Source organism: Giraffa tippelskirchi, chromosome 7, assembly GCF_054371585.1.
Source record: "Giraffa tippelskirchi isolate mGirTip1 chromosome 7, T2T-mGirTip1v1.2.pri, whole genome shotgun sequence".
NCBI lineage: Eukaryota > Metazoa > Chordata > Mammalia > Artiodactyla > Giraffidae > Giraffa > Giraffa tippelskirchi.
Window position 1 is genome coordinate 144744535 of NC_137281.1, and position 27567 is coordinate 144772101.

General features: G+C 56.1%; 1 protein-coding gene across 2 annotated transcripts in view; it reads left to right on the forward strand.

The window, feature by feature from the left end:
- The window catches only part of PAPLN (papilin, proteoglycan like sulfated glycoprotein), a 34069-nt gene extending 7273 nt beyond the window's left edge, over positions 1-26796 (forward strand). The window contains exons 3-28 of one of the 2 annotated variants that reach the window (XM_081508962.1): positions 421-536; positions 1489-1549; positions 1886-1988; positions 3609-3739; positions 4529-4652; positions 5108-5188; positions 5277-5449; positions 5558-5681; positions 6153-6279; positions 6639-6704; positions 7242-7449; positions 7950-8132; positions 8448-8589; positions 15918-15998; positions 16172-16430; positions 17431-17551; positions 17890-18028; positions 19028-19490; positions 20531-20668; positions 20815-20939; positions 21202-21358; positions 21903-22040; positions 22706-22833; positions 22941-23049; positions 23806-23972; positions 26405-26796. In XM_081508962.1, coding sequence (XP_081365088.1) covers positions 421-536; positions 1489-1549; positions 1886-1988; positions 3609-3739; positions 4529-4652; positions 5108-5188; positions 5277-5449; positions 5558-5681; positions 6153-6279; positions 6639-6704; positions 7242-7449; positions 7950-8132; positions 8448-8589; positions 15918-15998; positions 16172-16430; positions 17431-17551; positions 17890-18028; positions 19028-19490; positions 20531-20668; positions 20815-20939; positions 21202-21358; positions 21903-22040; positions 22706-22833; positions 22941-23049; positions 23806-23972; positions 26405-26589 — 3849 coding nt within the window. In that variant the 3' untranslated portion in view covers positions 26590-26796. The remainder of the gene's footprint in view (positions 1-420; positions 537-1488; positions 1550-1885; positions 1989-3608; positions 3740-4528; positions 4653-5107; positions 5189-5276; positions 5450-5557; positions 5682-6152; positions 6280-6638; positions 6705-7241; positions 7450-7949; positions 8133-8447; positions 8590-15917; positions 15999-16171; positions 16431-17430; positions 17552-17889; positions 18029-19027; positions 19491-20530; positions 20669-20814; positions 20940-21201; positions 21359-21902; positions 22041-22705; positions 22834-22940; positions 23050-23805; positions 23973-26404) is intronic. The other variant, XM_081508963.1, reaches the window with a different exon arrangement.
- Positions 26797-27567: the final 771 nt, after the last annotated feature.

Genomic DNA, 27567 nt, shown 5'->3' on the forward strand with positions numbered 1-27567 from the left:
GCATTTCTGCTGGTCCGGGGGTTCCATTCAAGGGCATGCTTGTAGACATCTTGGTTCTCAGACCAGACTCTGCCCAGCCAGGGGATGTCATGGTCAGGCATGATAAGAGGAGAGCTCTTTCTGCCCGCAGCTTGCCCACTGTACTAGGCATGTAGGGGCAGCTGGTAGAGGCGGCATTGACGGATGGGAAGGCTGAGTTGGCTCCCAGATCCTTATGGTAAAAGCTGGCTTATTCCACAAATGAGGATGTTGGGGTGCCTGGGGGAGCTGCAATCCTGAAGGCTCAGCTGTAGGAGACACCGTCTCAGGCTCCTTGCAGGGGAGGGCGATGCTCCAAGGCTGGGGGTGTCAGGGCAGCCCGGAGCACTCTTGTGGGGGCTCCGAGTGCTGACTCCCACTGCTGAGCATGTCCTCCTCCAGGCTCCCCAGGTGAGGCGGCAGAGTGACACCTGGGGCTCCTGGGGTAACTGGAGCCCCTGCAGCCGGACCTGTGGAGGCGGCGTCAGCTTCCGGGAGCGCCCCTGCTACACCCAGAGGTAGGAAGGCGGGGTGGGCCAGCTTGTTAAAAGAGGGCAGGCGCGGGGGAGCAGCTAGGTGTCCTGGGCCAGTGCCGGGGCCACAAGGGCAAAGCCTACCACATGAGGTGTCCTGGGCCAGTGCCAGGGCCACAAGGGCAAAACCTACCACACGACAGGTTTGTTCTGGGAGCAGCATCAGTGGAGAACTTGAAATCGAGTCATTTCCGCATACTGACACTCTGATTGCAATGACAACCTTATTTCAGGGAGCTGGCGCCATTCCTGCTTCATTCACCCGAGTCTCCAGCATCTCCGGCAGTGCCGGCAGGTGTAATGAATTTTTATTGAATTAACGAATAATCCTCAACAATTCCTAACGTGTGCGGTTTCTCTGCCATCAGCTCCTTTGTCAAGTATCGATGTTTCTCTAAGTGACTTATTAAGCTCCTGCTGTGTGCCCTGCACCCTGACGAGCACCACAGGGCACAAAAGAAGGGGTGATGACGCTCTGCCTATCGGGGGGTTTAACGGTTCCTGAAAACTTTGCCTGAAGAGGCAGAGAGAAGATACTGTTCTAAGTGTCTTATCCTCGTTTACTCCTCTTAAATGGCAGAATAACCTTACCAAGTGGGTATACATTGCATCTTATTGTATCTCCAAGGGCAGAATTTGAGTCTTCTCTGGGAATATGCTTTAAGAGGTGCAGTGGCCCCAAGTTAGCCAAGCTCTAGGCTAGTTAGTCTTCTGGGTGGGCTTCTCCCAAGTTTCACCACAGGGCTCACTGTACCTGCCTAAGGGGATTTGTGAGCCCCCTCCTCTCCTGCCACACCCCTCTGGCCCAGCAGTGCCCACCGGGTAGCCCCACCGAAGCTACCCGAAGCGGGTCGGGGGGACCTGTGGGAGAGCCCCAGGAGGGGGCGAGGCGCTGGGTCATGGGGGTTCGGCTCTTCCCAGTGCTCTCGCCCTGCAGGAGAGATGGGGGCTCCAGCTGCGTGGGTCCCACCCGGAGCCACCGCTCTTGCCGCACGGAGGTAAGGTACAGCCCCTGGGGGTGGAGGACAGCTCCCTGGACCCCCTCCTCGGCGGACATACTGGCCTTGGGAAGCCCCGCACCCCCGCACGTGGGTGCCCGGCAGCCACTTCCTCCCCGCCTCCCCCCGCCTGAAATGATATCTTCGCCTCCTTATCCCAAGACCACTCGAGGGGGCGCACGGGAGCCCTGGGCGGGGAGAGGTGGCCGACCCCACCTCCCCGAAGCTGCAGCAAGAGTTGGGGGAACAGGGCCCCGGCCTCCCTGGGGCCCAGGGGGACGGTGGACCCCGGTGGTGGACCCACAAGCCCCCTCCCTTGCCTCCTCCTTCCCACAGAGCTGCCCCGACGGCGCCCGCGACTTCAGGGCAGAGCAGTGCGCCGAGTTCGACAGCCACGAGTTCCAGGGGCGGCGTTACAAGTGGCTGCCCTACTACGGGGGTAAGTGCGCCGTCCCTCGGGCGCCCCTGCTGCCCCGCCCTGCGTTGTCCTACGCTGGGCCCCTTCTTTGGGGAATCTCTTTGCTACATGGCAATACTCCAGCACTCCCAGCAGGGCACAACACTGGTGACCATTTTGAGGTTTTTCCATCCTTTCCCCCCGGGTATACAATGTTTCAGACCAAGCCTTGGCCAGTTCTGTGCAGTTTTGAGCCTTTTTTTGTTTGGCCTGCTCCCTGAAGCCTCCTCACTGGCAGGACACTCTGGGTGGGGTGCTGGGGGTGGGGCTGGGGGGGGGGTTGAGACCTGTGCCCAAGTTTGGGCAAACCGCAGGCTGGGCTGCCTGGGGGCTTGGTGTGGCAAGAGCTCATTTACTCAGAATCTCTGGGGCTGGAGGCTGTGCTCTGGGTAACTTTGAGGAGGGTGTAGGTCATTAATTTTTAGAGCAGTTCAAGAGAAACAGAACAAAAACAAAAATCACTAACATGGTGTAATTAAAACATTTTCGATGAGTCAGATATGCTGTAGGATAATCCTTCCCAGTATGAGTTTTCACTGCTCACTGGAGATGACTCCTGGAAACTCTCTGGCACTCTGATTCCAAGTCAGTGAACATTTTATGTCCTGTGTGTGCTGTGGGCTGGGGGAGTGGTCTTAGCTAGAGGTGGAGGCCCCAGTGGAGTAGTTTGCATTCATTGCTCCTCCTGGATCCTAAGGTGAGGGTATGTTGAAAATAATTTGCTAAGAACCGACTCATTGGAAAAGACTCTGATGCTAGGAAAGATTGAGGGCAGGAGGAGAAGGGGGAGACAGAGGACAAAATGGTTGGATGGCATCACCAACTCAGTGGACATGAGTTTGGGCAAACTCCAGGAGATCGTGAAGGACTGGGAAGCCTGGAGTGTTGCAGTCCGTGGTGTAGCAGAGCTGGACACAACTTAGCAACTGAACAACAACAAAATATTACAGAAAAATTAGAACAGAGGAAAGTTTAAAAAGGGTTGCCGAGGGATGCCTTCTTTGTGGTGGAAGTGATTACAATCCTGTTAGCACTCCTGGGCTATTCAAATAGATAAATATAAAAACGGAAACAAGAAAATTACCTTAACCCACCTCTTTCATAGGATTGCTGCTAGCATTTCTTTCTAGCCCCTTTCACATTACTTTCTCTCTGTATGTATTTGTGATTGTTACATGGTATTACTTTGCATTCTGTTATAAACATCACCCCACATCACTGGCTAGTCTTCATAATCACAGTTTTTAATAGTACAGTCCACAAGTATAATAATATAGTGATAGTAATTAAAGAGTAGCTGACATTCAGACTATTATAAATAGTAATGCTGAGATAGACCACTTCAAGTGTCTAGCTTTTTCCTTATTCTAGGATTTTTCCTTGGCTTGATTCCCAGAGATATATCCGTTTCATGGAGAAGATCCTTTACCCCTGTGATGGGGTGGGATTTTGAGCCACTGGGGCTGTGATAGTGTAGGACTTCCTTTCCTTGTGTTTGTGTGTGTGTGCGCCTGTTTCTAGCCCCTGCCCACACTTCACTGTTGCTTGGACAGGCCTTGAACCTCGCTCAGCCTCTCACCTTTCCCCTCTTGCTTGCCGCAGCCCCCAACAAATGTGAGCTGAACTGCATCCCCAAGGGGGAGAGCTTCTACTACAAGCACAAGGAGGCCGTTGTAGACGGGACACCCTGTGAACCTGGCAAATGGGACATCTGTGTGGATGGCAGCTGCCGGGTGAGTTGTCCCTGCCATCCCCCACCAGCTGGTTTGGGGCTCATTGCAGGATGTCCACCTACCCCCCCACCAGAGGCTCTCCTGACCGTGACATCTTCTCAAGACTAGCTTTTAAGGCGCCTTGCATCGCCGATGTCCTGCGGCCCTCTTACCTTTGCCCTTTGAAAACTCAACAATAAGAGGAAGCTTCTGGGTGGCAAGTTAGAGAAGCCCAACTAAAACTGACTTAAGGGGGAAGAAAAGCCATTGAGGGAGGGGCTGGCTGGCTGCAGGGGCCTGGCTGATGCTCTGGAAAAGCCTTTCTCCTTGCTTGGCTTTCTTCTCTGGGTCCGCTGAGGCTTGGGCAAGTTCTTCTGGTGAGGTGTGAAGATGGCCCAGCAGCTCTAGGCTTCAGTCGTCCCAGCCTGGCCAGCCCCTGGGACAGGGAGCGCTGTTCCCAGGAGTTCCAGTGACCTGGGGTGGCCTCTGGCTTGTCCTCACCTGGGGCTCCCCCGAACTCCTTGAGCAAACATACAACCTGCTGAGTGGCCCAACGCTACTGCCCGGAAGCCGTGTCCACACACTGTGGGAAAGAGGTGGCTTCCAAAGGAAAATGAGATGCTGTTGCCGGAGAAGGGGACGCGGGTGCCATGCAGGCAGGAGAGGTGGATGATCAGCTTCCGGCCAGGTTCAAGGCTTGCTTGGGCCCCGAGGCCAGCAAATGGTTACCGCGGGCGGCCAGGGTTCCAGTCCGGGTGTGACCATGACTCCCCCTAGTCTCTCGCGTCTCCTTTCATCTCCGCCTGGCAGGTCGTCGGCTGTGACCACAACCTGGACTCTTCGAAGCAGGAGGACAAGTGTCTGCAGTGTGGGGGCAACGGCACGACCTGCTACCGCATCACGGGCATCTTTGAGGCCAATGACCTCAGCAGAGGTGGGGTCCTCGTGGGGTCTGCAGACAGTTCAGACTGGGGTCTGTCGCCTGCCCCTTCCTGGCATCTTGCTCGCTGGCATGGAGGTGGTGTGATCTGGTGGTCAGGTCATAAAATGCCTGAGGTCACGCCTCAGGGTGGAAGCCAAACCCTTGCCCAAGAGCCTGTGGGCTCACACTAGGATCTCCACCCACTTATCCAGTGATGCCTGGGCGTGTCCTCACCCCTTCCTCCATCGTCCCTATCTGTCCCCTCCATTTCCCACCCCTCCCATCAGTTTGGGTGCTGGACCTGTCCACCCTCTGTGCAGCTGTTTCCTACTTCTGAAACGCTCTTTCCCAAGCCTCCGGCCCTGCTGTGTCCTACTTGGCAACCCACCTGTACGGCTGGGCACCGGGCAGCCTCAGGGCCAACTCCTCCCTGTGGGTGGTGGTCCCAGAGTGTCTCTGCCCCTCAGGCTACAACCAGATCCTCATCGTCCCCATGGGGGCCACCAGCATCCGCATCGAGGAGGCAGCCGCCAGCAGGAATTTCCTGGGTGAGGACAGTTTTGGGGTCTGGGGTGGGGCCGTGGCTGGGAGGTGGGTCCTGCCCTGGCAGCTGACTGGGGCGCTCCCCTGACACAGCGGTGAAGAGCATCCATGGCGAATACTACCTCAACGGGCACTGGACCATCGAGGGCGCCCGCGCCCTGTCCGTGGCCAGCACCCTCCTGCACTACGAGCGGGGAGCTGAAGGGGACCTGGCACCCGAGCGGCTCCACGCCCGTGGCCCCACCTCGGAGCCCCTGGTCATTGAGGTGAGGGGGGTGAGGGCACTTGGCCCCCAAAAGGTTGGCAGGAGGGCTTCGGGGTGAGCAGGGGCTGGCCCCCTGGTGTCCGGCCTCAATGGGGACCCTCCTGCACAGCTCATCAGCCAGGAGCCCAACCCGGGCGTGCGCTTCGAGTACCACCTGCCCCTGGGCGCCCCCCGGCCTGGCTTCAGCTGGAGCCATGGCTCGTGGGGCGACTGCAGCGCCGAATGTGGTGGAGGTGAGGGCAGCAGCCTGGGGGTGGGAGGGACGCGCGGCTGTGTGCAAGGCTTGTTTTCTCCTGCAGGCACTGCAGCCATGGGTGGGAGGTGGACAAGTAGATGCAACATCTGCATGTCACGGGGGGGCACCTTGGGGAAACCCAGGAGTGGGGGGACTCGATGAAGGGCCCCCACCTTAGCTAAGCAAACCAGAGGGCTTCCTGGAGGCAGTGGCATCTCCTAGGACACAGTATTCCTTTGGCGGCGGAGGGTGGGCCTGGAGCCAGTGACCAGGTGTCAGAGAGGGGCTCTGTCACTCACAGATAAAGCTCTCTGAGCCTCAGAGATGGTGATGCCCACCTACCCAGGGAGGTGTCACTGAGGCTCGATCAAGGTGACACTCGGGGTGTGTCCAGAAGGGAGCCTGGCCCAGAGAATGCATTGGGTGAATGTGGACTGACCAGCTGCCCACCGTGGCCGGGCCTCTGCAGGTCAGCAGACCCGCCGGGTGTTCTGCACCATGGACGACGAGGTCTACCCCGAGCACCTGTGCCAGCCCCAGCCACGGCCGGCTGACCGCCGCCCCTGCAGCCTGCAGCCCTGCCCGCACACCAAGCGGTGAGGCCCTGCCAGCCCCTCTGCCCAGGCAGGGCCCAAGCTCTTCAGTGGGAAGGGGGTGGAGGCCCTCAGCTGCTTTAGGTGTTGGGTAAAGGAGGAGGCTGGGGGGCTCCTGGCAGCTGTGGCTGGCATGGGGAGGAGGCAGGGGGGTGGCCTGAGCGTGAGACCCTGGGTGGTTCTGTCCACCCTCATGAGCCCACACAGTGCCCAGAATGTCCAGGCTAACAGTGGGGGAGCGGTGTGGGTACCAGAGACCCCATTGGTGTGAGCTGGCAGGGGATTGACGGATGCCAGGAGTGGACCAGGGCTCAGGCCCAGGGGCCTGAGGGCGTCGGCAATGCCTTTGTTTGTGCACAAAGGACCTCTTACCTGCACCAGCCCAGAGCGTGGCACCCTGCTGGGGCCCAGCGTGTGTGCAGGAGCAGGTAATTCTCAGGCCACGGGCTCCCTGCAGGGCTGTGCCATCTTCCACCCGGTGGCCTTGGTGGCAGGCAGCTGGTCTCTTGGGTTGGTGGTAGGCTTGGCTTTGCATGTGTGGCGGGGATGGTCCTGTCATCCAGGTCCTGGGGCCCAGGGCTGGGAAGGGCCGCTGCACACATGGGTGAGCATGGCCCCTCGTGGAGATGCCCCCTCCACTAAGGTCAGACCTGGAGGGAGTGGAGTCTGGCTGGGGTGATGGTGACCCGGTGAGAAGGAGAAAGGGGTCCATGTGAGGATAGGAGCCCTGGGAGGGAGGCAGCCAGGCTCCATGTTTACAGGGATCCGGGCACAGTGGTGGGAATGGTGAGCAGGGCTGGACCTGGGCCTTTGGGCAAGGCTCTCTGCCCCTCACCTGGACGGCGTGATGCTCGGAGGATGGGCCGGGGAGGGGGGTCCCCACTCTGCTCCTGGCACCCCCTCCCGGGTCTGGACCTCAGACCCAGCTGCAGGGCCTGCCTCACTGCGTTCCTGCTCCCCGCCAGCTGGAAGACGGGGCCCTGGACGCTCTGCTCGGCCTCCTGTGGGGGCGGCTCCCAGTCCCGCTCCATCTATTGTGTCTCGTCTGATGGGGCTGGTGCCCAGGAGGCTGCCGAGGACGCTGAGTGTGAGGGTCTGCCTGAGAAGCCCCCGGGCACGCGGGCCTGCAACCTGCAGCGCTGTGCAGGCTGGAGTGTGGAGCCCTGGAGCGAGGTGAGGCCGGCCCCGCTGGGATGGGGTGGCCATTAGGAGCTGGGTGGTGGGCCTGGGCGGCCGCCAGCGACACTGGAAGGCTTGTTATCTTCGGGGGAAGCGGCTCCTGGGAGAGAAGGGACCTGCCAGGTGGTCCCGGAGGCTGTAGTCAAGGCTGGGGCTGGGAGCAGGGGCTTGGATCCCTGCTCCAGTGCTATTCCTCCTTCTCGAGGGTCCAGGGCGGGTGGGAAAGAAAGAGCTGGGCATGTTGTTTGGGGGGCGAAGGAGGGGTTGGGACTGCTGGTCACTGCTTCCGGCTAGCTACGTGTGTAGCAGTTGGAAATAAAGGAAAATGCACTTCAGCTGGGTTTCCGCCACCGTGGTTGAGGCTGTGTGACCTCAGGAGGGTGACTCAGCCTCTCTGGGCCTGGGGCCATGGAGTGCTGTCTGCCCTCCATGCCAGGCTGGTGTGCCCCCAGCTGGGTGAGGACCAGCTTGCCCTGACAGCCTGGTCCTCACAGTGCTCTGTCAGCTGTGGTGTGGGGGTCCGGAGGCGGAGCGTCACCTGCCAGGGTGACAAGGGGTCTCTGCTCCACGCCACGGCCTGCTCCTTGGAGGACCGTCCCCCGCTCACTGAGCCCTGTGTGCATGACGACTGTCCTCCACTCAATGACCAGGCTTGGCACGTGGGCGCCTGGGGTCTAGTGAGTACTGCCCCTCCCCCTCTCCTCCCCCCCCTCCCCTCCCCTCCCCTCCCCTCCCCTCCCCTCCCCTCCCCCTCCTCCTCTCTCCCTCCTCTCCCCCCTCCCCTCTCTCCCTCCCCTCTCTCCCTCCCCTCCCCTCCCCTCCCCTCCCCTCCCCTCCCCTCCCCCTCCACTACTGTCCAGTCCTGGTCCCTGGGTCTGACATATAGGACTCATGCATCCTCCCCTTCCCCCTGCCTTATGGGCAACCCCAGCCTGAGGGTCTCTTCCCCCACATGGTGTGTTCTTTCTCCCACTCCCTCCGGGGGTCCTCAGTGCTCTAAGAGCTGCAGCTCGGGCACTCGGAGGCGCCAGGTGGTCTGTGCCCTTGGGCCCCCCAGCCACTGCAGGAGCCTGCAGCTGTCCAAGCCCGCGGCCGTGGAGGCCTGCAACACGCAGCCCTGCAATCTCCCTCCAGGTAAGGCTGGGAGGGGCAGCTGGAGCCTGGCCCGGCCTCTTGCCCTGCTGGCAACCTGGCCAGCACCTCCTGCCACTGTGCCTTTGCCTGTGCCCTCAGCCCCTTGGATCACCCTCCTCTCACGTCTCTGTGTGTGAGGCCTTTGCCGTCCACAGAGGCCAGCTCTCGGCAGCCTCACCAGGCAGCCGTGTGTCCCCCCTGGGAGGCAGCACCTCTCCCCCTCCCCCCAAAGCTCTCTGTGACTGCTGTCATGCTTAGGGGCTGCAATGGTTGTTCGTGGCTTGTTAGGCCAACTAGCTATAAGCTTCTTGAGGGCCAGGTCCCCTTCCTTCTTCCTGTCTTGTTCAGTTGCTCTGTCGTGTCCAACTCTTTGTGACCCCATGGACTGCAGCATGCCAGTTTTCCCTGTCCTTCACCATCTCCTGGAGCTTGCTCAAACTTATGTCCATTGAGTTAGTGATGCCATCCAACCATCTCATCCTCTGTCGTCCCCTTCTCCTGCCTTCAATCTTTCCCAGCATCAGAGTCTTTTCTAATGAGTTGGCTCTTCCCATCAGGTGAGCAAAGAATTAGAGCTTCATCTTCAGCAGCAGTCCTTCCAACGAATATTCAGGGTTTATTTCCTTTAGAATTGACTGGTTTGATCTCCTTGCAGTCCAGGGGACTCTCAAGAGTCTTTTCTAGCACCACAGTTTGAAAGCATCAATTCTTCAGCACTCAGCCTTCTTTATGGTCCAACTCTTAACATCTGTACAAGACAACTAGAAAAACCATAGCTTTGACTATATGGACCTTTGTCGGCAAAGTGATGTCTTTGCTTTTTAATATGCTGTCTAGGTTTGTCATAACTTTTCTTCCAAGGATCAAGCATCTTTTAATTGCATGGCTGTAGTCACTGTCCACAGTGATTTTGGAGCCCAAGAAAATAAAGTCTGTCACTATTTCCATTGTTTCCACATCTATTTACCATGAAGTGATGGGACTGGATGCCATGATCTTTGTTTTTTGAATGTTGAGGTTTAAGCCAGCTTTTTCACTCTCCTTTTTCACCTTTATCAAGAGGCTCTTTAGTTCTTCTTTGCTTTCTGCCATAAGAGTGGAGTCATCTGCATATCTAAGGTTATTGATATTTTTCCCGGGAATCTTGATTCCAGCTGTGCTTCATCCAGCCCAGCATTTTGCATGATGTACACTGCATGTAAGTTAAATAAGCAGAGTGACAGTATACAGTCTTGATGTACTCCTTTCCCAATTTTGAGCCAGTCTGTCATTCCATGTCTGGTTCTAACTGTTGCTTCTTGACCTGCATACAGGTTTCTCAGGAGGGAGGTCAGGTGGTCTGGTAATCCCATCTCTTGAAGAATTTTCCAGTTGGTTGTGATCCACATAGTCAAAGGCTTTAGCATAGTCAATGAAGCAGAAGTAGATGTTTTTCTGGAATTCTCTTGCTTTTTCTGTGATCCAACGGATATTGGCATTTTGATCTCTGGTTCTTCTGTCTTTTCTAAATCCAGTTTGTACATCTGGAAGTTCTTGGTTCACGTACTGTTGAAGCCTAGCTTGGATTTTGAGCATTACCTTGCTAGCATGTGAAATGAGTGCAATTGTGCAGTAATTTGAACATTGTTTGGCATTGCCTTTCTTTGGGATAGAAATAAAAACTGACCTTTTTCAGTCCTGTGGCCACTGCTGAGTTTTCCAAATTTGCTGGCATATTGAGTGCAGCACTTTCACAGCATCATCTTTTAGGATTTGAAATAGCTCAACTAGAATTCCATCACCTCCACTAGCTTTGGTCATAGTGATGCTTCCTAAGGCCCACTTGACTTCTCATTCCAGGATGTCTGGCTCTAGGTGAGTGATCACACCATTGTGATTATCTGGGTCATGAAGATCTTTTTGTTTGTATAGTTCTATGTATTCTTGCCAGCTCTTCTTAATATCTTCTGTTAGGTCCATACCATTTCTATGCTTAATTGTGCCCATCTTTGCATGAAACGTTCCCTTGCTATCTCTAATTTTCTTGAAGAGATCTCTAGTCTTTCCCATTTATTGTTTTGAAGGCTTTCTTATCTCTCCTTGCTATTCTTTGGAACTATTCTTGCTGTTCTTTATTCCTGTTTATACCCCCACAGAATCTAGCTGGCACGTGGTCAGTCCTCAGTAAATGTTTGTCGAAGGACTGAGTGTAGAGAGGGAGGCGGTCCAGGAGAGATGTCCTTCACATTACCTCTGTCTTCCCGACCCCCCTCACCCCCATCCCCACTAGGAAAGAAGGTGTCCCAGTCGTGAGGAGCTGTGGACAAGTGGCACACAGACCATCGGCTTACTTGGTTTGAGGAAGTGTTATTGGGGGAAGGTGCGGGCTGGGGCTGAGCAGGGATGGCTGGGGGCGTGGCCTTCTGAGACCGCAGAGAGGTGTGTTTGGCCCTGATGCGCCAAATGGGGAAAATGGTAGGATGCCAGTGGAGGCATGTGGCAAGATGGCCAAGAACCGGTGGCCCAGAGTCAGTGGCTAACTGGGTTCAAATCTCCCCTCTATTGCTGACCAGCCGTGTGACCCTGGTCTCTTCTCTCTGATTCTCCACTGGCCCAGCTATGCAGTGGGGTTAACGAGACTGACTTTCCAGTCTTGTGGTGATCTCTTGGCATAGTGCCTGCACACACAGTGCTCTGTAAATGAAGTTGTTGTTGTTGTTCAGTCGCTCAGTCGTGTACAACTGTTTGCAACCTCATGGACTGCAGCATGCCAGGCTTCCCTGTCCTTCACCATCTCCCAAAGTTTGCTCAAATTCATGTCCATTGAGTCGGTGATGTTATCCAACCATCTCATCCTCTGTCGTCCCTTTCTTCTCCTGCCTTCAATCTTTCTCAGCATCAGGGTCCTTTCCAATGAGTCGGCTCCTTGGCCACCTGATGCAAACTATTCAGCTTGAGCATCAGTCTTTCCAATGAATATTCAGGGTTGGTTTCCTTTGGGATTGACTGGTTGATCTCCTTGCAGTCCAAGGGACTCAAGAGTCTTCTCCAGCACCACAGTTCAAAAGTGTCAATTCTTTGGCCCTCAGCATTCTTTATGGTCCAGCTCTCACATCCATATGGAGGGTGAGTAGGAGTAGTGGTGAGGCCCTGTGAGGCCCTGGGCTGGGCTCCTGGGCCTGGCCTTCAGGCTGCATGAGCCGGAGGCTCCTCAGGCCCTTATAAGTCCAGCTCCTTCGAGCTGCTCAGTGTCCCGGGCCCCTGGATACCTTCCTGGAAGAGGTGGCCCTAAGCCTGCCCTAAAGAGGCATTCACACAGAAAGGAAGGAAATGGAATGAGAGCTTCAGGCCAGGGTGAGTTGTGAAAGAAAGAAACCTTCATTGCTATTTTCATAATTATAAAAATAATGTGTGTGCATTGTGGAAAGTTTGGAAAAAATAGAAATGTAGTATATATAGAGAAACCTAAATTGCCCTTGATCCCAGCTGTTGCTGGATAAAACTTCAGTGTGTTTCCTTGTAATGTATCTGTGATTTTTGTATCTGCTTCCCCCCGACCCCCACTGACATCTGGAGTGTGAACATTTTCATCTTGTGATTTCTAGGGGCACCACAGAAGTCCACTTGTGGGTGAGAATTTAGAATTTGGGTGGTCTCTGCTGTTTTGGGTACTTTAGTACTATAGTGCTTACTGGCGAGTGCCCTGGAGGAGGGGCTGAGTGTCCAAAGAGGGCTCCCCTTGAGGGGTGGGCGTCTGAGAGCCGACAGGCTGGACAGTTCTGCTTCCCCCTTTTCTAGAGCAGCATATTCCAGTAGAAATAAACAAGCCCACATGTCATTAAAAATTTTCTAAGAACCACATTTTAGAAAGTAAAAAGAAACAAGTGAATCTGCATTTGATAATATGTTTTATTTAACCCAATAAAATATTTTTAGCCTGGAATCGATATAAAAATTGTAGGATATTTTATATTCTTTTTTTTCACAAGATTTTTTTTTTTTTTTTAAATCTTTAAAGTCCACTGTAGAGTTTACACTTATAGCACATCTCAGTTCAGACGCTGGAATCCCACTGGTGTGGTCGGTCTCAATTTAGAGGGCATGAGATATCCAGTTGAAAAAGCAGACTCACCTACCCAACTTGTCCCAGACATACTGAAGCATCTTCCGATAAATGAATCGTGTCAGTGTTTAAAGTACAAATTTAATTCTAATTCAACAAAATTTGAAACTCAGTCTCTCGGTCACTCTGGCCCCATCTCCAGTGCTCAGTAACTGTGAGACCAGTCGGGACCCAGGACTGGCACTGGCCCGGGGTGGGGTGGGGTGGGGGGTTGTGACAGGTCTTTTCAGGGGGTGCCCTTAAGGCTGGGGGGATGCTGAAGGCCTCAGGCCTCTGGCTACGGCTTACATTTGTCTGATAGGCTCAGGGGAGCTGTTGAAAGTTTGGGGGCTTGAAGTGACACCTTGAAAGATGGTTAGGACGCTTGGTGCCTGCCTGAGGGTCAGGCTGAAGTGGAGAGTGTGTGGAGCAGGCTACAGACGTGCGGCTCAGCGTTTGAGGAATGGAGGGGTGGGCGCCGGCTGGCACAGCCTGAAGGCCCTGGCGTGTGGGAAGGGACCCCAGACCCTGAGTGAAAGCCTGAGACGGTGGCAGAAGAGAGTCATAGGAGTCCTCATGTGCGACAGAGGCAGGATGGGCTTGGCGGAAAGTTGCCTTCCCAGCCACAGAGGGACAGTCAGAATTCCCAGGCTGGCTGGGGCCTGTGAACCCACGGCCAAACAGAGACAGGAGACCAGAACTGGGGAGAGAATTTGAATCGACCTTTGTCTGAGCTTTTGGCCCCGGTGGGATGGGCAATACATGGAAAACAAAGATTTGACCACATATCTACTGGAATCTTCCAACTCTAAATTATTATTTTTAAAAGTTTCCTGGGACTGGCAAGATGTAGTCCCTATGGAGATGGACTTTTTACTTATTTTTTTGTAACTGTGTCCCACTATGTAGTGATATGTTTATTGTGGAAAATTTGAAAAACACTAACAAATAGAAGGCAGCACCCCCCGCCTCACCCAACCATCTGGCAAAACACACACACCGAGCATGCAAACTTTCACTGTGAGCACTTTCGGTGTTTTAATTTATTTTATTCAAGTAGAGTTGATTTACAATATGGTGTTAGTTTTTGCTGTACAGCAAAGTGATTCAGTTTTTTATACACACACACACACACATCCTTTTTTGTATTCTTTTCTCTTTTGCTTCTCTGGTGGTTCAGTGGCAAAGAACCGCCTGCAATACAGGAGTTGGAGGAGACACGGGTTCAATCCCTGGGGTGAGGAAAATCCCCTGGAGAAGGGCATGGCATCCCACTCCAATATTCTTGCCTGGAGAGTCCCATGGACAGAGGAGCCTGGCTGGCTACAGTCCATAGAGTTACAGAGAGTTGGACATGGCTGACGCGACTTAGCACACATGGTCTATCACAGGATATTGCATATAGTTCCCGTGCTATATAGTAGGACCGTGTTGTTTATCCGTTCTCTGTGTAATAGTTGGCATCTGCTAACCCCACATTCCCACCCTCCCCCTTGGCAACCACAAGTCTGTTCTCTGTGTCGGTGAGTCCGTTTTATAGTCACTGTTAACATTTTGGCTGTATCTTGCTAGTGTTATTTTGGGCATCATTTTTAAAAACTCCTGTTGTCCTAATTTTATCTACAGCCTTTTGCATTTTTTCTGTAGCATTTTATGATGAAAAATCTTTTTAAAAACCTTGTTGAGGTTAAATATTATACACCATAAAATTCACCTATTCTAACGGTACAGTTTGTGATATTGAGTAAATTTGCCAAGTTGGACAAGAGACGAGGAGAAACTTTAATCACACAGGAGAGATGAAGAGCTGTGTGGCAAGCAGTCATGTGCCCACCATCAAGTTCTACAATTAACATTTTGTTGTAATTACATTTTCATCATCTACTCTCTATCCATTTATCAATTCAGTTGTTTTTAATATGGAACTTTTTATTGAGGTGAAATTCAATAACACACAGTTAACCACTTTAATGTGTACAATGTGCTCGTATCTGTTATGTTCTCAAGGTTGTATGACCACCAGCTCTCTCAGTTCAGTTCAGTTGCTCAGTTGCGTCTGACTCTTTGCGACCCCATGGACTGCAGCATGCCAGGCCTCCCTGTACATCACCAACTCCTAGAGCTTACTCAAACTCACGTCCATGGAGTCGGTGATGCCATCCAACCATCTCATCCTCTGCCGTCCCCTTCTCCACCTGCCCTTAATCTTTCTAGTTTCAAAAATTCTTACCACCCCATAAAAGTACTCTGTACCCATCAGTTAATCACTCCCCATTAACCCTGATCCCCTTCCCTGGTAGCCAGATCTCTCTGTCTCTATGGATTTGCCAGTTCTAGATACATCAGGTAAAAGGTTTAGCATACCTTTTGCATCTGGCTTCTTTCACTGAGCAGAATGTTTTTGAGGTTCGTCTAAGTTGTGGCATACATCAGCACTTCATTGCTTTTTACGGCTAAATTGTATTCAATCGTATGGATGTACCCAGTTTGTTTATCCACGCGTCTGTTGATGGATATTTGGGTTGTTTCTACCTTTTGGCTTTAGTGAATAATGATGCTATGAATATTCATGTAGAAGTTTCTGTGTGGGTGTATGTGTTCAGTTCTCTTGGGTTTATACTTAGAAGTGGAATTTCCAGGCTTATATGATAACTGTTTAACAGTTTTGAGGAATTGCCAGGCTGTTTCCACAGTGGCTCCACCATTCTGTATTCCCACGAGCAGTTGCATGAGGGTTCCAGCCTCATCCTCATCCTCGCTGACCCTTGTTATCTTGGTCTTTCTGATTAGAACCCTGCTAGTGCCTGCGAAGGGGCATCTCCTTGTGGCTCCGGTTTGTGTTTCCTTAATGGCCGATGATGTTAAGCATCTTTTCATGTGCTTATCGGCCATCTCTGTGTCATCTTTGGAAAAGTCTATGTTCAAGTTCTTTGCCCATTTAAAAATTGGATTATGTTTTCCTCAATCCAATTAAAAATATTTGTTACCATTTTTTGTTTTATGTTGTTGGGATCAAACATAAATGCTCTCTTACATGCGGCTTTTCTCTTTGCTAAACACGTGACATGGGCATTTTCTATGTGACGAAAGACTGTTGAAACCTGGGAAGGGTGTTGACAAAAACACAAGCCTGCTCCTTTTCACTTCTGCTCTCCTGGGTTTCCCGGGTCCTGCCTGAGCAGTGGGGAGGGAGCAGATGTTGGGGGGTGGCCTTCCCTCTGCACCCTGACCGCCCGGCTCCCTGCAGAGGTCCCCAGCATGCCGGAAGTGCACACCAGCCCTAGGGACCCCCAGATGTCTTTGGGCCCACACGAGGCCTCTGCCTCAGGTGAGAACCTTGGTGGAAGCCCCCAACCCTGGGCCCTTGGGGTGGAGGTTGAGGTTGGGGGCAAGCGGTTGTAGTGGGGAGGAATGTGGAGAGGAGGGTCCGACATGGACCAAGATGGAGGGTGAGGAGTCAGGCAGAGACATCACGTATCTTTTGTTTCCTCCTCTTTCTAGATTTCAGAGACCAGTGGTGGGCACCCCAGGAGCAACCCTCAGCACAGGGTAATCCCAGAGGAGACCAGAGCCCACCCCTGTCAGCCCCGGGCCCCACCCCATCTCTGCAGCTCTCCTCATACCGGCAGCCTCTGCGGTCGGGCTTGGGGCCCCAAGACTGCAGACAGAGCTCCCACGGGTGCTGCCCCGACGGCCACACCGCATCCCTTGGGCCACAGTGGCAAGGCTGCCCTGGGGCCTCCTTGTGTCAGCAGAGCAGGTGGGTCCTCTCCCGGCTCCCAAGGTCAGAGGGAAGGTATGTCTTCAGGGGGTGTGTCTGATGGGCGGGGCAGTGTCTCCGCTCAGAGTGGGTAAGGTGGGTTAGCAGAGCTCAGGAGTGGGAACTCCAGGGCTGTTGTGTCTGAGCTGCCCAGTCTGGCCAAAACTGGGGACTTGGCTTCCTCCCACTGAGCTCCCTAACCTGCTGGGTGGGGGTAAAAGCACCCTTGCTCTCTCTGCAGAGGTCAGCCTGTTGAGATGTAGCCTGAGGCTCGGGGAAGGCAAGTAGGGTATGAATTCTAGCTCTGTGACCCAAATCAGGCTCCCGCTCTCTCGGGCTGGGGTGCTAAGGGCCATGATTCTGGAGACAGCAGCCTGGGGGTGAGTCTCAGCTCAGCTAGCGACCCAGCTGTGTGACTTGGGGCAAGTTACTTAACCTCCCTGATCTTGGCTTTCTCTGCTGAGAACTGGGAACAGTGACAGCCACTGACTGGGCCACTGTGAGGATGAACCAAATCACACGGTGCCTGGCACACGGGTGCTTCGATACGTTCCCTCCTTCGCCCTCCTTCCCACCTCCTGGTTGGTGGAGGGGAAGTAAGCCGTGGGCTCCTTTGACCCCCTCTGCTGCTTCGTCTCCCAGCTGCCTCTGTTCTGTAAAACCTCCCTGGGAACCTGGTGTCTGGGACGCTCAGGTGACTTTCCACCTTCTTGATCTTGTGGTGGGATGTGTGAGTTGAGGATCTGTTGATTATTAAGGGTTCAGTTCTGCTTATTGTCTTCCTGTTGCCCTCCCCGGGAGCCCCTACATGGCAAGTGGATGTGGCGGAGACTGGGGTTTGCCACATGATTCGCCCTGCACACAAGGGCCCCCTGTCTCCCCACTCGGATCCTCACCTGGTCACGCCCCCCTGGCTCAGGGAGCCTCAGAGCCTGGATCCTGGGTGCCCGAACTCAGGGTCCCTCGTGGGGCGGGGGTCAGGGCTGTGATGTCTGTCCAGGTTCGGGTGCTGCCCTGACGGGGTGACCGTGGCCGAGGGGCCCCATCAGGCGGGCTGCACGAGCTCTTACGGACGCGACAATGCCAGGGGCAGGCCAGGATCGAGAGCGGTGGCCTCCGCAGTGAGTGTCTGCTCACCCTGGGTCCACGAGTCCAGCCCGCAGGCCTGCTTGGCACCGCTGTGATGCTGGCTCGTGGCAGCTCTGACCTTGAGGAGGGAGGTCCCTGATGCTTGCTGGCCTGGCTCGTCCTCTCGAAGGCACAGGCGTCAGCGATAGGCCCGGGCTAGGGGCTCATCTGACCTTCTACAGGATCTGATCTCCAGGGCTGGGGTTCTGCTACTTGGGGTCACAGTTCTGTCCCTCTCTCTTCCTGCCATCCTCACCCCTGGCAGCCTGGAGTCCCCCCAGCCAAGAGCCAGACCTCCGTCTAACTTGCCAATCCTGGGCTCTCTCCCCAGGTCCCCAATGCCCACCGGCCCCAAGCCCAGCAGAATGAGCCCACCGAGTGCCGGGGCTCCCAGTTTGGCTGCTGCTATGACCACGTGGCCTCCGCGGCAGGCCCCCTGGGGGAAGGCTGTGTGGGCCAGCCCAGCTCCAGTGAGTGGCCGATCCTCCTCATCCTTCCTGGCTCTCGTCCCACTGTACTCACTGTCCCCTCACTGCCTCCAGAGCCCCCCGACCTTCCTCCTGGCTGGCTTATTGCTCGTTTCTTCCACCAATACTTGCTGGCACTTGCCGGGTGCTGGACCGGAGAACGGTGCTGGATTATCCTGCCTGACAGGTCATTCTCGCCCCTGATTTTGCACTCGTGGCAGCCTGGCTGCCTGTGGGAGCCGGGAGCATGGTCAGGAGCGTGTCCATGGAGAAGGAAGACCTGTGCTGCTCCTTGGGGCTCAGCCCCCCTCCAGAGGCAGGGCGGGAGGGGGTCAGGGCTGGGATGGATGGGGTGCCCACCCTGCTTGGGATGCGTCCCGGAGGGAGGACTGTGAGGTGGGAGCACGGGTGCCCACGTGGAGCTGCCAAGGACCACCTCGGGGATGCCGGAAGCCGGGGGCAGAGTCTGCAGGAAGCTGGGCACCTGGGTGGGGGTGCTTTAAGTGGGGGGCCTGCAGGGTCACATGAGTGCAGAGAAGGATGGCTAGGCTGGGGGCTGGAGAAGGTTCTGAGCTGCTAAGGGGCCCCAGGAACAAGGGTGGGGCCCCAGGAAAAGGGTGGGGCCCCTCCTTGGGCATCTTGGCAGCCTGTGGGGGCTCAGGGCTGGGTGCTCCTTCTGCACGAAGCATGTCAAGGGTTGGCCCTGGGGCTGCTCTGTGTGCACTGGGGGGCCTGGGTCGGGTGGGGAGGAGCACGAGGGAGCCCGTCCAGGGAGGTCATGGCCCTGACTCTCTGCAGGGCTCCAGCTCTGGGGGTGCAGAACAGGCTGGTTCTGCTGGGATCCCAGGGCAGTGAGCAGTCTGTCCCCAGAGCCAGTCAAGGGCCCCGGCAGTAGTGTGGATGTGAGCTGAAGCTGGGAAGGGCCTCATTCCTGAGTCCTGGGCCGCGTTTGCAGCTTTACTACTGGGTCCCAGTGACCTGCGTGCTTCCTGCCCCCCTCAGCATACCCCGTGCGGTGCCTGCTGCCCAGTGCCCACGGCTCCTGCACCAACTGGGCTGCCCGCTGGTACTTCATCGCCTCCGTGGGCCAGTGTAACCGCTTCTGGTACGGTGGCTGCCACGGCAACGCCAACAACTTTGCCTCGGAAGAGGAGTGTGTGAGCACCTGCCGGGGACCTCAGCCTGGGGCCAGGGCCTCTGGCCAGAGCACCCATGGAGATGGTGGCGGCAGCGGTCCTGGGGGCCAGCAGGAGGCCAGCCGGCACGGGCCGGGGCCCATGGTCCAGAGAGGACCCTTGCCTTCTGGTGGCCTCCGGTGGCGAGACCAAGAGCCTGGGCCGGGGGTGACGGACCACAGACAGGCCTTTGGAGAGGGGCCCTGGGGCCAGAAGCCTGGGCCCAGCGCCCCTGGACTGAGCGGAGACGCAGGACGACCAGCGCCTCCTTCCCGTGGCTCCTCCTACAGGTGAGGCTCCCCTTCCCCGGGTGGGATGGGGATAGGGCCCGAGGCCAGGGGCTGAGCCTTTTAGGGCTAAAACCCTGAGATCAGCTGGGCCTCCCTCCACCTCTCACCTGGAGTCTTCCAGCCTGGAGGACTTTGCTACCATCGTTCCACAGGTGGGGAAGCCCAGGCTTTGGAGACATGAGGCTTGCCCAGGGTTGGGTGGATGGTGGTGCCTGAATCCTCCAGCAGATCTTGCTGGTATGGTCCAGGGCCTGTCTAGTTGAAGCTTAAGAGCTTCATGACCTTCGGCAAGTTATCCAGCTTCTCGAAGCCTCAGTTTCTCGACCTGTAAAATGGTGATATGATCTCATAGGTTTAGTGTGGGTCCCGTTCGTTGTCACTCTTTGACTGTGTCCTATTAATGAGAGTTGGGAAGATTAAAAACAAATATAACTTTGAATTCCTGAGGGATCAGGAATGTGTTTGGTTCCCGACATGAACCTGGTGTTTTTTCTCTCCCAAGCTCTCCATCCTGGGGCTCTGCCTAGTCTGTGCTCATTTTTTTGTTGTTTTTGTTTTTTTAAATTGTTCTTTTTTAAATTAATCTAGTTTTGGCTGTGCTGGGTCTTTTTGTGTAGGGTTGTCTCTACTTGCAGCGAGCAAGATCTTTTTGGTCCTGGGTCACGGACTCTGGGTGTGCAGGCTTGAGTAGTTGTGGCTCATGGACTTAGTTCCCCTTTGGCAGTTGGGTTCTTCTCGGATCAGGGATTGAACCTGTATCTCCTGCATTGGAAGGCAGATTCTCAACCACGAGACCCCAGGGAGATCCATATTTTGTGCTCTTGCAGAAACAAGTTTAGGGCACAATGCCTGTGGATATTTTGGCGGTGGGGTGGGGAGGGTGGATTCCTGATTCCACAGGCTTCTGGAGCATGGCTTCCATGGAACCCTCTGGCCCCTCTGGTACCTACGATGGGACAGTCCCAGGCTTTCTGTGGGGACGCACTGATGAAGGGATAGTCCTTGGTGCTGGCCCTCATGTGACTATCTCACCTTCCCAGGATCACTCTGGCAGGCTCGGAGTCGTCTGTGGTGCAGGCGTCCCTGGGGCAGTTGGTGCGGCTCTTCTGCCCAGAGGATGGCTCCCCAGACCCCCACTCCAGGTGGCAGAAAGACGGGCGGCCCATCTCCTCTGACAGGTGGGTGTAGCCAGCCCGCTCCCCCGCCCAGCCCCTCTGATTCCCGGGGATGGGAGGGTGAGAGAGCAGGGGACAGGCCCCTCTGGTGGGAGCCAGGCTCGCTGTTGCCTCAGGACACAGCGCTCAAGCCCCCTCCCCGCCTTCAGGTACCAGCTGCAGTCCGACGGCTCCCTGGTCATCAGCCCCCTGAGGGCAGAGGACGCGGGCACCTACAGCTGTGAGGGCCCCGGGCCAGACCGTCACTCTCAGCAGGTCCAGCTTCGCATCACAGGTCTTGTCCTCACCCCACCTCCCGTGGGTTCTCCTGGGCCCGAGTGGGGGTACCGGCCGGGGCGCCCCCACACTGGAGGACTAGGGCAGGAAGCGGGCCGCGGCATCCTGGTGGCGGGGCCCCCATGCTCCAGGTCGCCTGGGGCAGATGTCTTGCCCCGTGTGGCCCTCACTTCTAATCGGTCCCCCGCCAGCCTCGTGGGCACCCTCCCTTCCACCCGCTTCTCCCCACAGCTCACCCCTTGCTTCTGGCCTCACAACAGAGGGTGACGTGGCCGTGCCTCCTAAGGCTGAATCGAGGCAATTCCCTGAGACCAGGGACCCAGACCAGGACCACAGACCTTGGGACCCCAACCTAGGGGGCCCCGCCAGGGACCTGGGAGCCGCTGCTGCCGCCTCGCACCCGTGGCCCATGACCAGGTGAGGGTGTTCAGCGCTATCTGCTGTCTGCTTGGCCCATCGAGGGCCAGGGTCAGGGGAGGGCTCAGTGGGTGAGAGGAGGGGAAGGTGGACAGTCCCCAGGCCTGCGTGTGCTATGACCGGGCTTGCCAGCCACCTGCTCGGGGCTCTGGGAGGGGAGGGCGAGACGAACGTGGCTCCCTGAGCCCAGCCACCGAAGCGAGGATGGGGAGTCCTACCCACCTTGAAGAAGAGAGTTTACAGAGCGGGTGCAGAGGGCTGGAGCGGCTCACGTCAAGGACCTGGTGCAGGGCAGGCAGTACACAGAAATTCTGGGTGGTGGAGGTGAGAAAGCCAGAGCTGACTTTGAGTCTGGGTCCCAGATAGTTGTCAGTGTCTCCCAACCAGAACAAAGGGCTGAGGCTGGAGAGTGGAATCTGGCCAGGGTTGGGGGGAGAAGGGGCCCATGAGGCCGGGCAGAGGTCCCCTCCCCAGGCAGGAGGGTGGTCAGTGGGGGTGGCAGCGGCGAGGACCCCCTCATGGCTGTGCGATTCTTGCTCTGCAGGGTGCGTCTGGACCGGAGCCAGCCCGGGGTGCTAGACGCCCAGCCAGGCCAGCGGGTCCGGCTTACCTGTCGTGCTGAGGGCTTCCCGCCCCCGACCGTCGAATGGCAGAGAGACGGGCAGCCTCTCTCTTCCCCCAGGTTCGTTCAAGCTCCTTCTCCCCTGTCCTGCCTCTGGCCCCGCCCCGTCCGTGCAGGCACCGTCCCCTGGTCAGACCTGAGCGGGACCCCTGGGCCCTCGAGAGACAGGGTTGCTGGGCAGAGGGTTCCTTTGGCAGACCACGCTGGGGTCTCTGGGCCTTTCCAGAGTGTGGCTAGCGGACAGTTGTAAGAGGCCGGCCCACAGGTGACGGCCGAGAGAGGAAGTGGAGGCAGACACCCTTCTGGCTGTAATCGTAAGAGCTAACATATACGGGGCCCGTGCTGAGGCTTAATCTCTTTCCTGTGACGTGCAGAAGAGCCAAAGGGGTGCTGTTTTATCCGTGTGTGACACACAGAAGCTTCACACCACCCAGTTCCTAAGTGACCGAACCAGGACTGGGCCTAATAAACAAATGTAGGAAAAAACCTCGAAACCCAAACCAGAATTATTCTGTATCCAAAAACTTGCAATGATCTGCTTGTTGCCAGGTTTTAAAGTCAGGCGTCATTAAGTAAATGAGAGTGCCAGCAGCTGGAGGGTGGTCAGACCCCGCTGACCAGCAGGGCCCACTCAGCCTCTCACCAGGGGAGGGGAGACCCTGACCCCCCTCCCACCCACCGGGCGCCTTGGGATGGAGCCCCCTGACTGCGCTTGGCCCCCTCAGACACCAGCTGCAGTCTGACGGCTCCCTGGTCATCAGCCGCGTGGCTGTGGAGGACGGTGGCTTCTACACGTGTGTCGCGTTCAACGGGCATGACCGGGACCAGCGCTGGGTCCAGCTCCGAGTGCTGGGTGAGGCGCAGCCTGAGTGGGCGGGTGTGAGTGGCCAGTGGCCTCTGGGGTCAGGAGGGGCACCGCGGGCGTGCCGTGGCTGACAGTGCCCCCCTCCTCGGGCCCAGGGGAGCTGACCATCACAGGGCTGCCCTCCACGATGGCGGTGCCAGAAGGGGACACGGCCAGGCTGCTGTGTGTGGTGGCAGGAGAAAGCGTGAACATCCGATGGTCCAGGTGAGGCTCTGTTCCTGGCCCTCAGGCCCTCACGCCTGCGCTCGTACAGCCCAAACTGGGGGTGGGGGGTGGGGTCCACCTTTGTGCAGAACCTTGCTGTCACCAGCAGCCCTCCCCCTCATTTCTACTCCTGCCTCCTGGTCTGGTGCCAGGGGAAGGGGCTACAGCACCCTCCTCCCTTTATGGGGAAGCCCCAAGACCGCTCTCTTCTCTGCTGGTTGGGCTACACACCAGGGCTTCTCAAGCACGGCACTGTCCATGATTTGGGCTGACACTTTTGGTTGTCAGGGTGCGTTGGGGGATGTTTAGCCATGTCGAGCCTCAGGGTGCCTGTAGCACTCCCTCCCACATCATGGCCACAGAAAGTCTCCAGGTGTTGCCAAATGTCCCTTGAGTGGCAGATGCTCTGCTGGGCTGAGAAACACTGGGCTCCACTCAGCTCTGGGGGCTTGGATGGTCTTTTACCCCAAGTCTGTTGGGCTTTTATTCATTCAGCAAACAGTTTTATGCCCCCTTCCTCCTTGCAGTATGTCAGGACGAGGCTAGGCACTGGGGATGCTGGGGCAACCTGAGCCCCTCGACACTCCAGGCGGGAAATGGACCAATGTCCCCCGGGCTCGGAGGAGGTTTGCCCTGAGTACGTCTGGATCAGTGAGCGGCTCTGGAGGGGCCTTAGACTGCCTCCTCCCCAGCCCCAGGAGAACCAGATCAGCACCCCAGGGCCTGGAGGTTCTCCCACCATCCTCTCTCCTCCAGGAACGGGCTGCCGGTGCGGGCCGACGGCCACCGCGTGCACCAGTCCCCGGACGGCACACTGCTGATCCACAACCTGCGGGCCAGGGACGAGGGCTCCTACACATGCAGCGCCTACCGTGGGAGCCAGGCCGTCAGCCGCAGCACCGAGGTGAAGGTGGTCCCGCCGGGTAAGGAAGGCCCACCCCAGGCACCTGCTTGTCTTCGGGAGCTGGCCGTGTGCGGCCGGATGCAGAGGGCACGGGCTCTGCAGTCTGAGGGGCTCTGCCAGTTCCTGGTTGCGTGACGGGGTGGGCCAGTCGTCACGTGGCCCGAAGCAGCCATGAGGGAACCACCAGGGCCCAGCTGTGCTGGTTGGCCTGGGTGGTCCCAGCTGTCAGGGCCGTAGCACCTCACCAGGACCGCGCAGGGCGTCAGGCCTGGCTGCCTCCCGTCTGCCAGGCTGAGCGCGGAATTGGCCAGGTTAGAGGTTGCAGTCTGGTAGAAATGTTGCTTAGTGAGCGGGACTGACAAGGGGCTTCCAGTTTATGAAGACAGGGACTGGGGCCCAGCCAGGGCCCGGCACAGGGGTTGGCATCACCGGGCGCTCAGGCTGAGTGCATGTGTGTGTGAAGGTGGTACCCTGGCAAAGGCACCATCCTGCAGGGGCCGCTTTTCACCTTGATCGTGCCCAGCAAATAGATCTCTTGTCCACGTACTTACCAAACGTACAAGACTTGAGACAGGCCAGAGTGCAGATTTAAGTGAGAAAGATCGCTGTCAGGAGGCCCCCAGATGGGCATGTCTATGATTAGGTAGAGGCATGTCTGCATGGGAAGCCAAACTGGAACCAGAAACTCGGTTGATGCTGAAGTTTGGTGGGGCTCCTAATGATGCGTGGTCACCAAGATGAGATGGTGTGATGTGACTGGCTCCAAGACGGCACACTTACGGCCTCAGTCTTTCTTCTGCCCCGTGCTGGATGAGCGTTGGTTAATCTGAGACACTTTCTTTGGGGGAGGAGGGCACCTCTTAAGGAGAAGCTGTCTTCCCCTCTCCTTTAACTGTGTTGGTTCTGTCAGTTAAGCCGTATGTATCTGCCCTCACCCATTTAAGCCTTTCGTTGCATTTCACTGGTTGAGGCTGTCTCACTGTGCCCGGTTTGTGGTTTGGCGGCATGCTGGGACTGCAGGGTTCGTATTGGGGGAGGGGCCTTGAGCTGGTCCCTCTCTGGTTTAAGGAACATAGTTCTACTGGGGACACCTTGCAAGCTTGCTTTTTTTTTTTTCTTTATTGGAGTGTAATTGCTTTGCAATGTTGTGTTAGTTTCTGCTGTACAACAAAGTGCTGTCAAGCTTTTTACCTAAAGGTTTAGGGTGAGAAACAGAAAAGACTGTAAGGTTAAAACATGGGGAGTGAGGGTCACTCACACTTTTCTGAACGGGAATGCCCATTATGTGCTGGTTATTTTAGCCATGGTTACTATGTGCTTCAGTTGCTATCATTAACTCCAGATGAGACAGCAGACAGGGAGAGCTTATATAACCATTTGCCCCAAGTCCCCCGGCTGGAAGGGGCAGAGCCAGGATGGCGCCCAGCCTGTACCACCACGCCTGGCACCTGCTCACCTCTGGCTGTGATGAGCCCAGGGGCTGCGACGGCTGAGATTAAGTTGATAACCAGAGTGATGATTGTTAAAAAGAAGCATAAATGGCTTGTTCTTTATATAAATGTAGGTAGTTCGTACTCTTGTTACACTGATGAGCCAAGCCTTCACAAAGCCGTTGGCTGGTTAGGTGTTGTCTACTAGTTGTATCTGGGGAGAGGGCATTGGGGGAGGGCCTCCCGCAGCCCCGTGAGGGGACTCTGGGGAGGTGCTGTCAGGCCTAGGCCTAGCTGAGCGAGACCCCTCCCAGAAAGAAAAGGGAGGTTAACTAGACAAAGCGACTTCAGTCTGAAGACGCAGCAGTGGGATGAAACTGCCACTGTGACTTGTAAGTTATGGAAGCACCGAGGAGATTCAGAGGGGAGACGCCCGGCGCTTTGTGCTCACAGACTGTCCTCCCATCACTTGCCTGACGGGCTCTGCTGTCTCTGGGGGAAGTGGGAACAACTGGAAAGCTGGAGCTAAGTGACTGAGCTGAGGCTACTGAGGGTACAAAACGCTTAAGTGGGAGGAAACCAGCAGTGAGGAGAGAAGACAGCTCTTGCCAACTCAAAACTGTGCTTGGGGCTGACCCCGCTTTCCTTGTCCAGAGGCCATGGCCGTATATTCATGTGGCTCTTCAGGTCTCAGTAGTCAGAGCAGGGGTTAACGTCCAGAGATGTTTAGTCAGCTGGAGAGTCAGTATCTGGGGGTCTGCGACGGGCTGTGCACTGGGGCGAGTGGTGGGGGTGGGGGAGAGCTACAAAGGAATAACAGGAGGCCCACTGCACTCCGTAGCGGGGCCCACGACAGTGAAAACCGTGTGCCCTCCCTCAGGTGATACTGGGGTACAGTGACCGGGCATCTTTGGGAAACTGGCGGTTACAGCGCTGCTCTCCTTTAGGGAAGTGACATGGCAGGTGAGTTTCCAGCCACACGGGGCTCTCTTACCACCCTCTCTCCCCTGGTGTCTCGCAGCACTGGCCGCCCAGCCCCGGGACCCCAGCAGGGACTGTGTCGACCAGCCAGAGCTGGCCAACTGTGACCTGATCCTGCAGGCCCGGCTCTGCGGCAACGAGTACTACTCCAGCTTCTGCTGTGCCAGCTGCTCCCGTGTCCAGCCACCCGCACAGCCCGTCTGGCAGCAGGGACACAGCTCATAGCGCTGGGAGGAGACAGGCTCTAGGTCTCCCTTCTCTGGCTGGCGGAGGGAGTTCTCTGGAGACACTGACCTGGTCAGAGCTGCCCCCCGCTGTGGAGTGCCAGCAGCAGTGGTCCCAGTGGTGTAGGCTTCTCTGACCCAACCACCGGTGCCTGCTGGGTTGTCAAGAAGCGGCGTCTTGTTTGCAATAAGGACACCTTTCACTTGACAGTTTCTCTGTATAATTTGTTACACAGAATCAGCTCACTGTGTTCTTAAAGCCAGCTACCAGAGTTCTCACTTTGCTTAAAGGTGGGTGGGGAGGTGTGTCCTGTCTGATTCGGGAAGGTAACTAACTCCTGGTGTGTGTGTTAGGGAAACATTCTTTGCTAGAACTAGGTGCCATCTGGGGTCCAGATGTGGTTCATCGCTCCAGTCTCTCTAGCCCTTCCTAGGTAGTATAGCGACCATCTTCAGATCCCATCCGTGCGTATGGTTAACAGCACAAAGTTGGTGAAAGCCCTCAGCAAAGTGGGAGATAATGAAAACTAAAAACCAAGCTATTGTAAAACACAGTACCAGCAGGATAGGGGGACCAGTGAAAGGGAGGGCGACGTTAAGAGAGGGAAGTGGTTTCAGAGTTAGGAGAGGTCATTCTTCCTCTCTCAGCCTCTTAAGGCCTTGCTGCTAAGACAAGAGGCCTGGTTTCAATGAGCTTCCAAGTTCCTTTCCACTTTAACCTTCTACCAATCCCCCAGAGGATGGGCTGGGCCTAGTAACAGAGGTCTTTCTGGGACACAGGAAAAACCGGCATTACTGGGACAGGTGATTGCTATTACCAACACTGGCTGGAAAAGAAACAATTGCTTCATGGGTGAGTGATACTTCTTGGTCTACCTCTCATTCAGCAACAGAAACATGGGCAGGGACAGAGGTCTTTTTTTCTTTCCATTTTTAAAAAACATTGAGGTGCATCCCTTTCCATGTACCATGGCTGGTT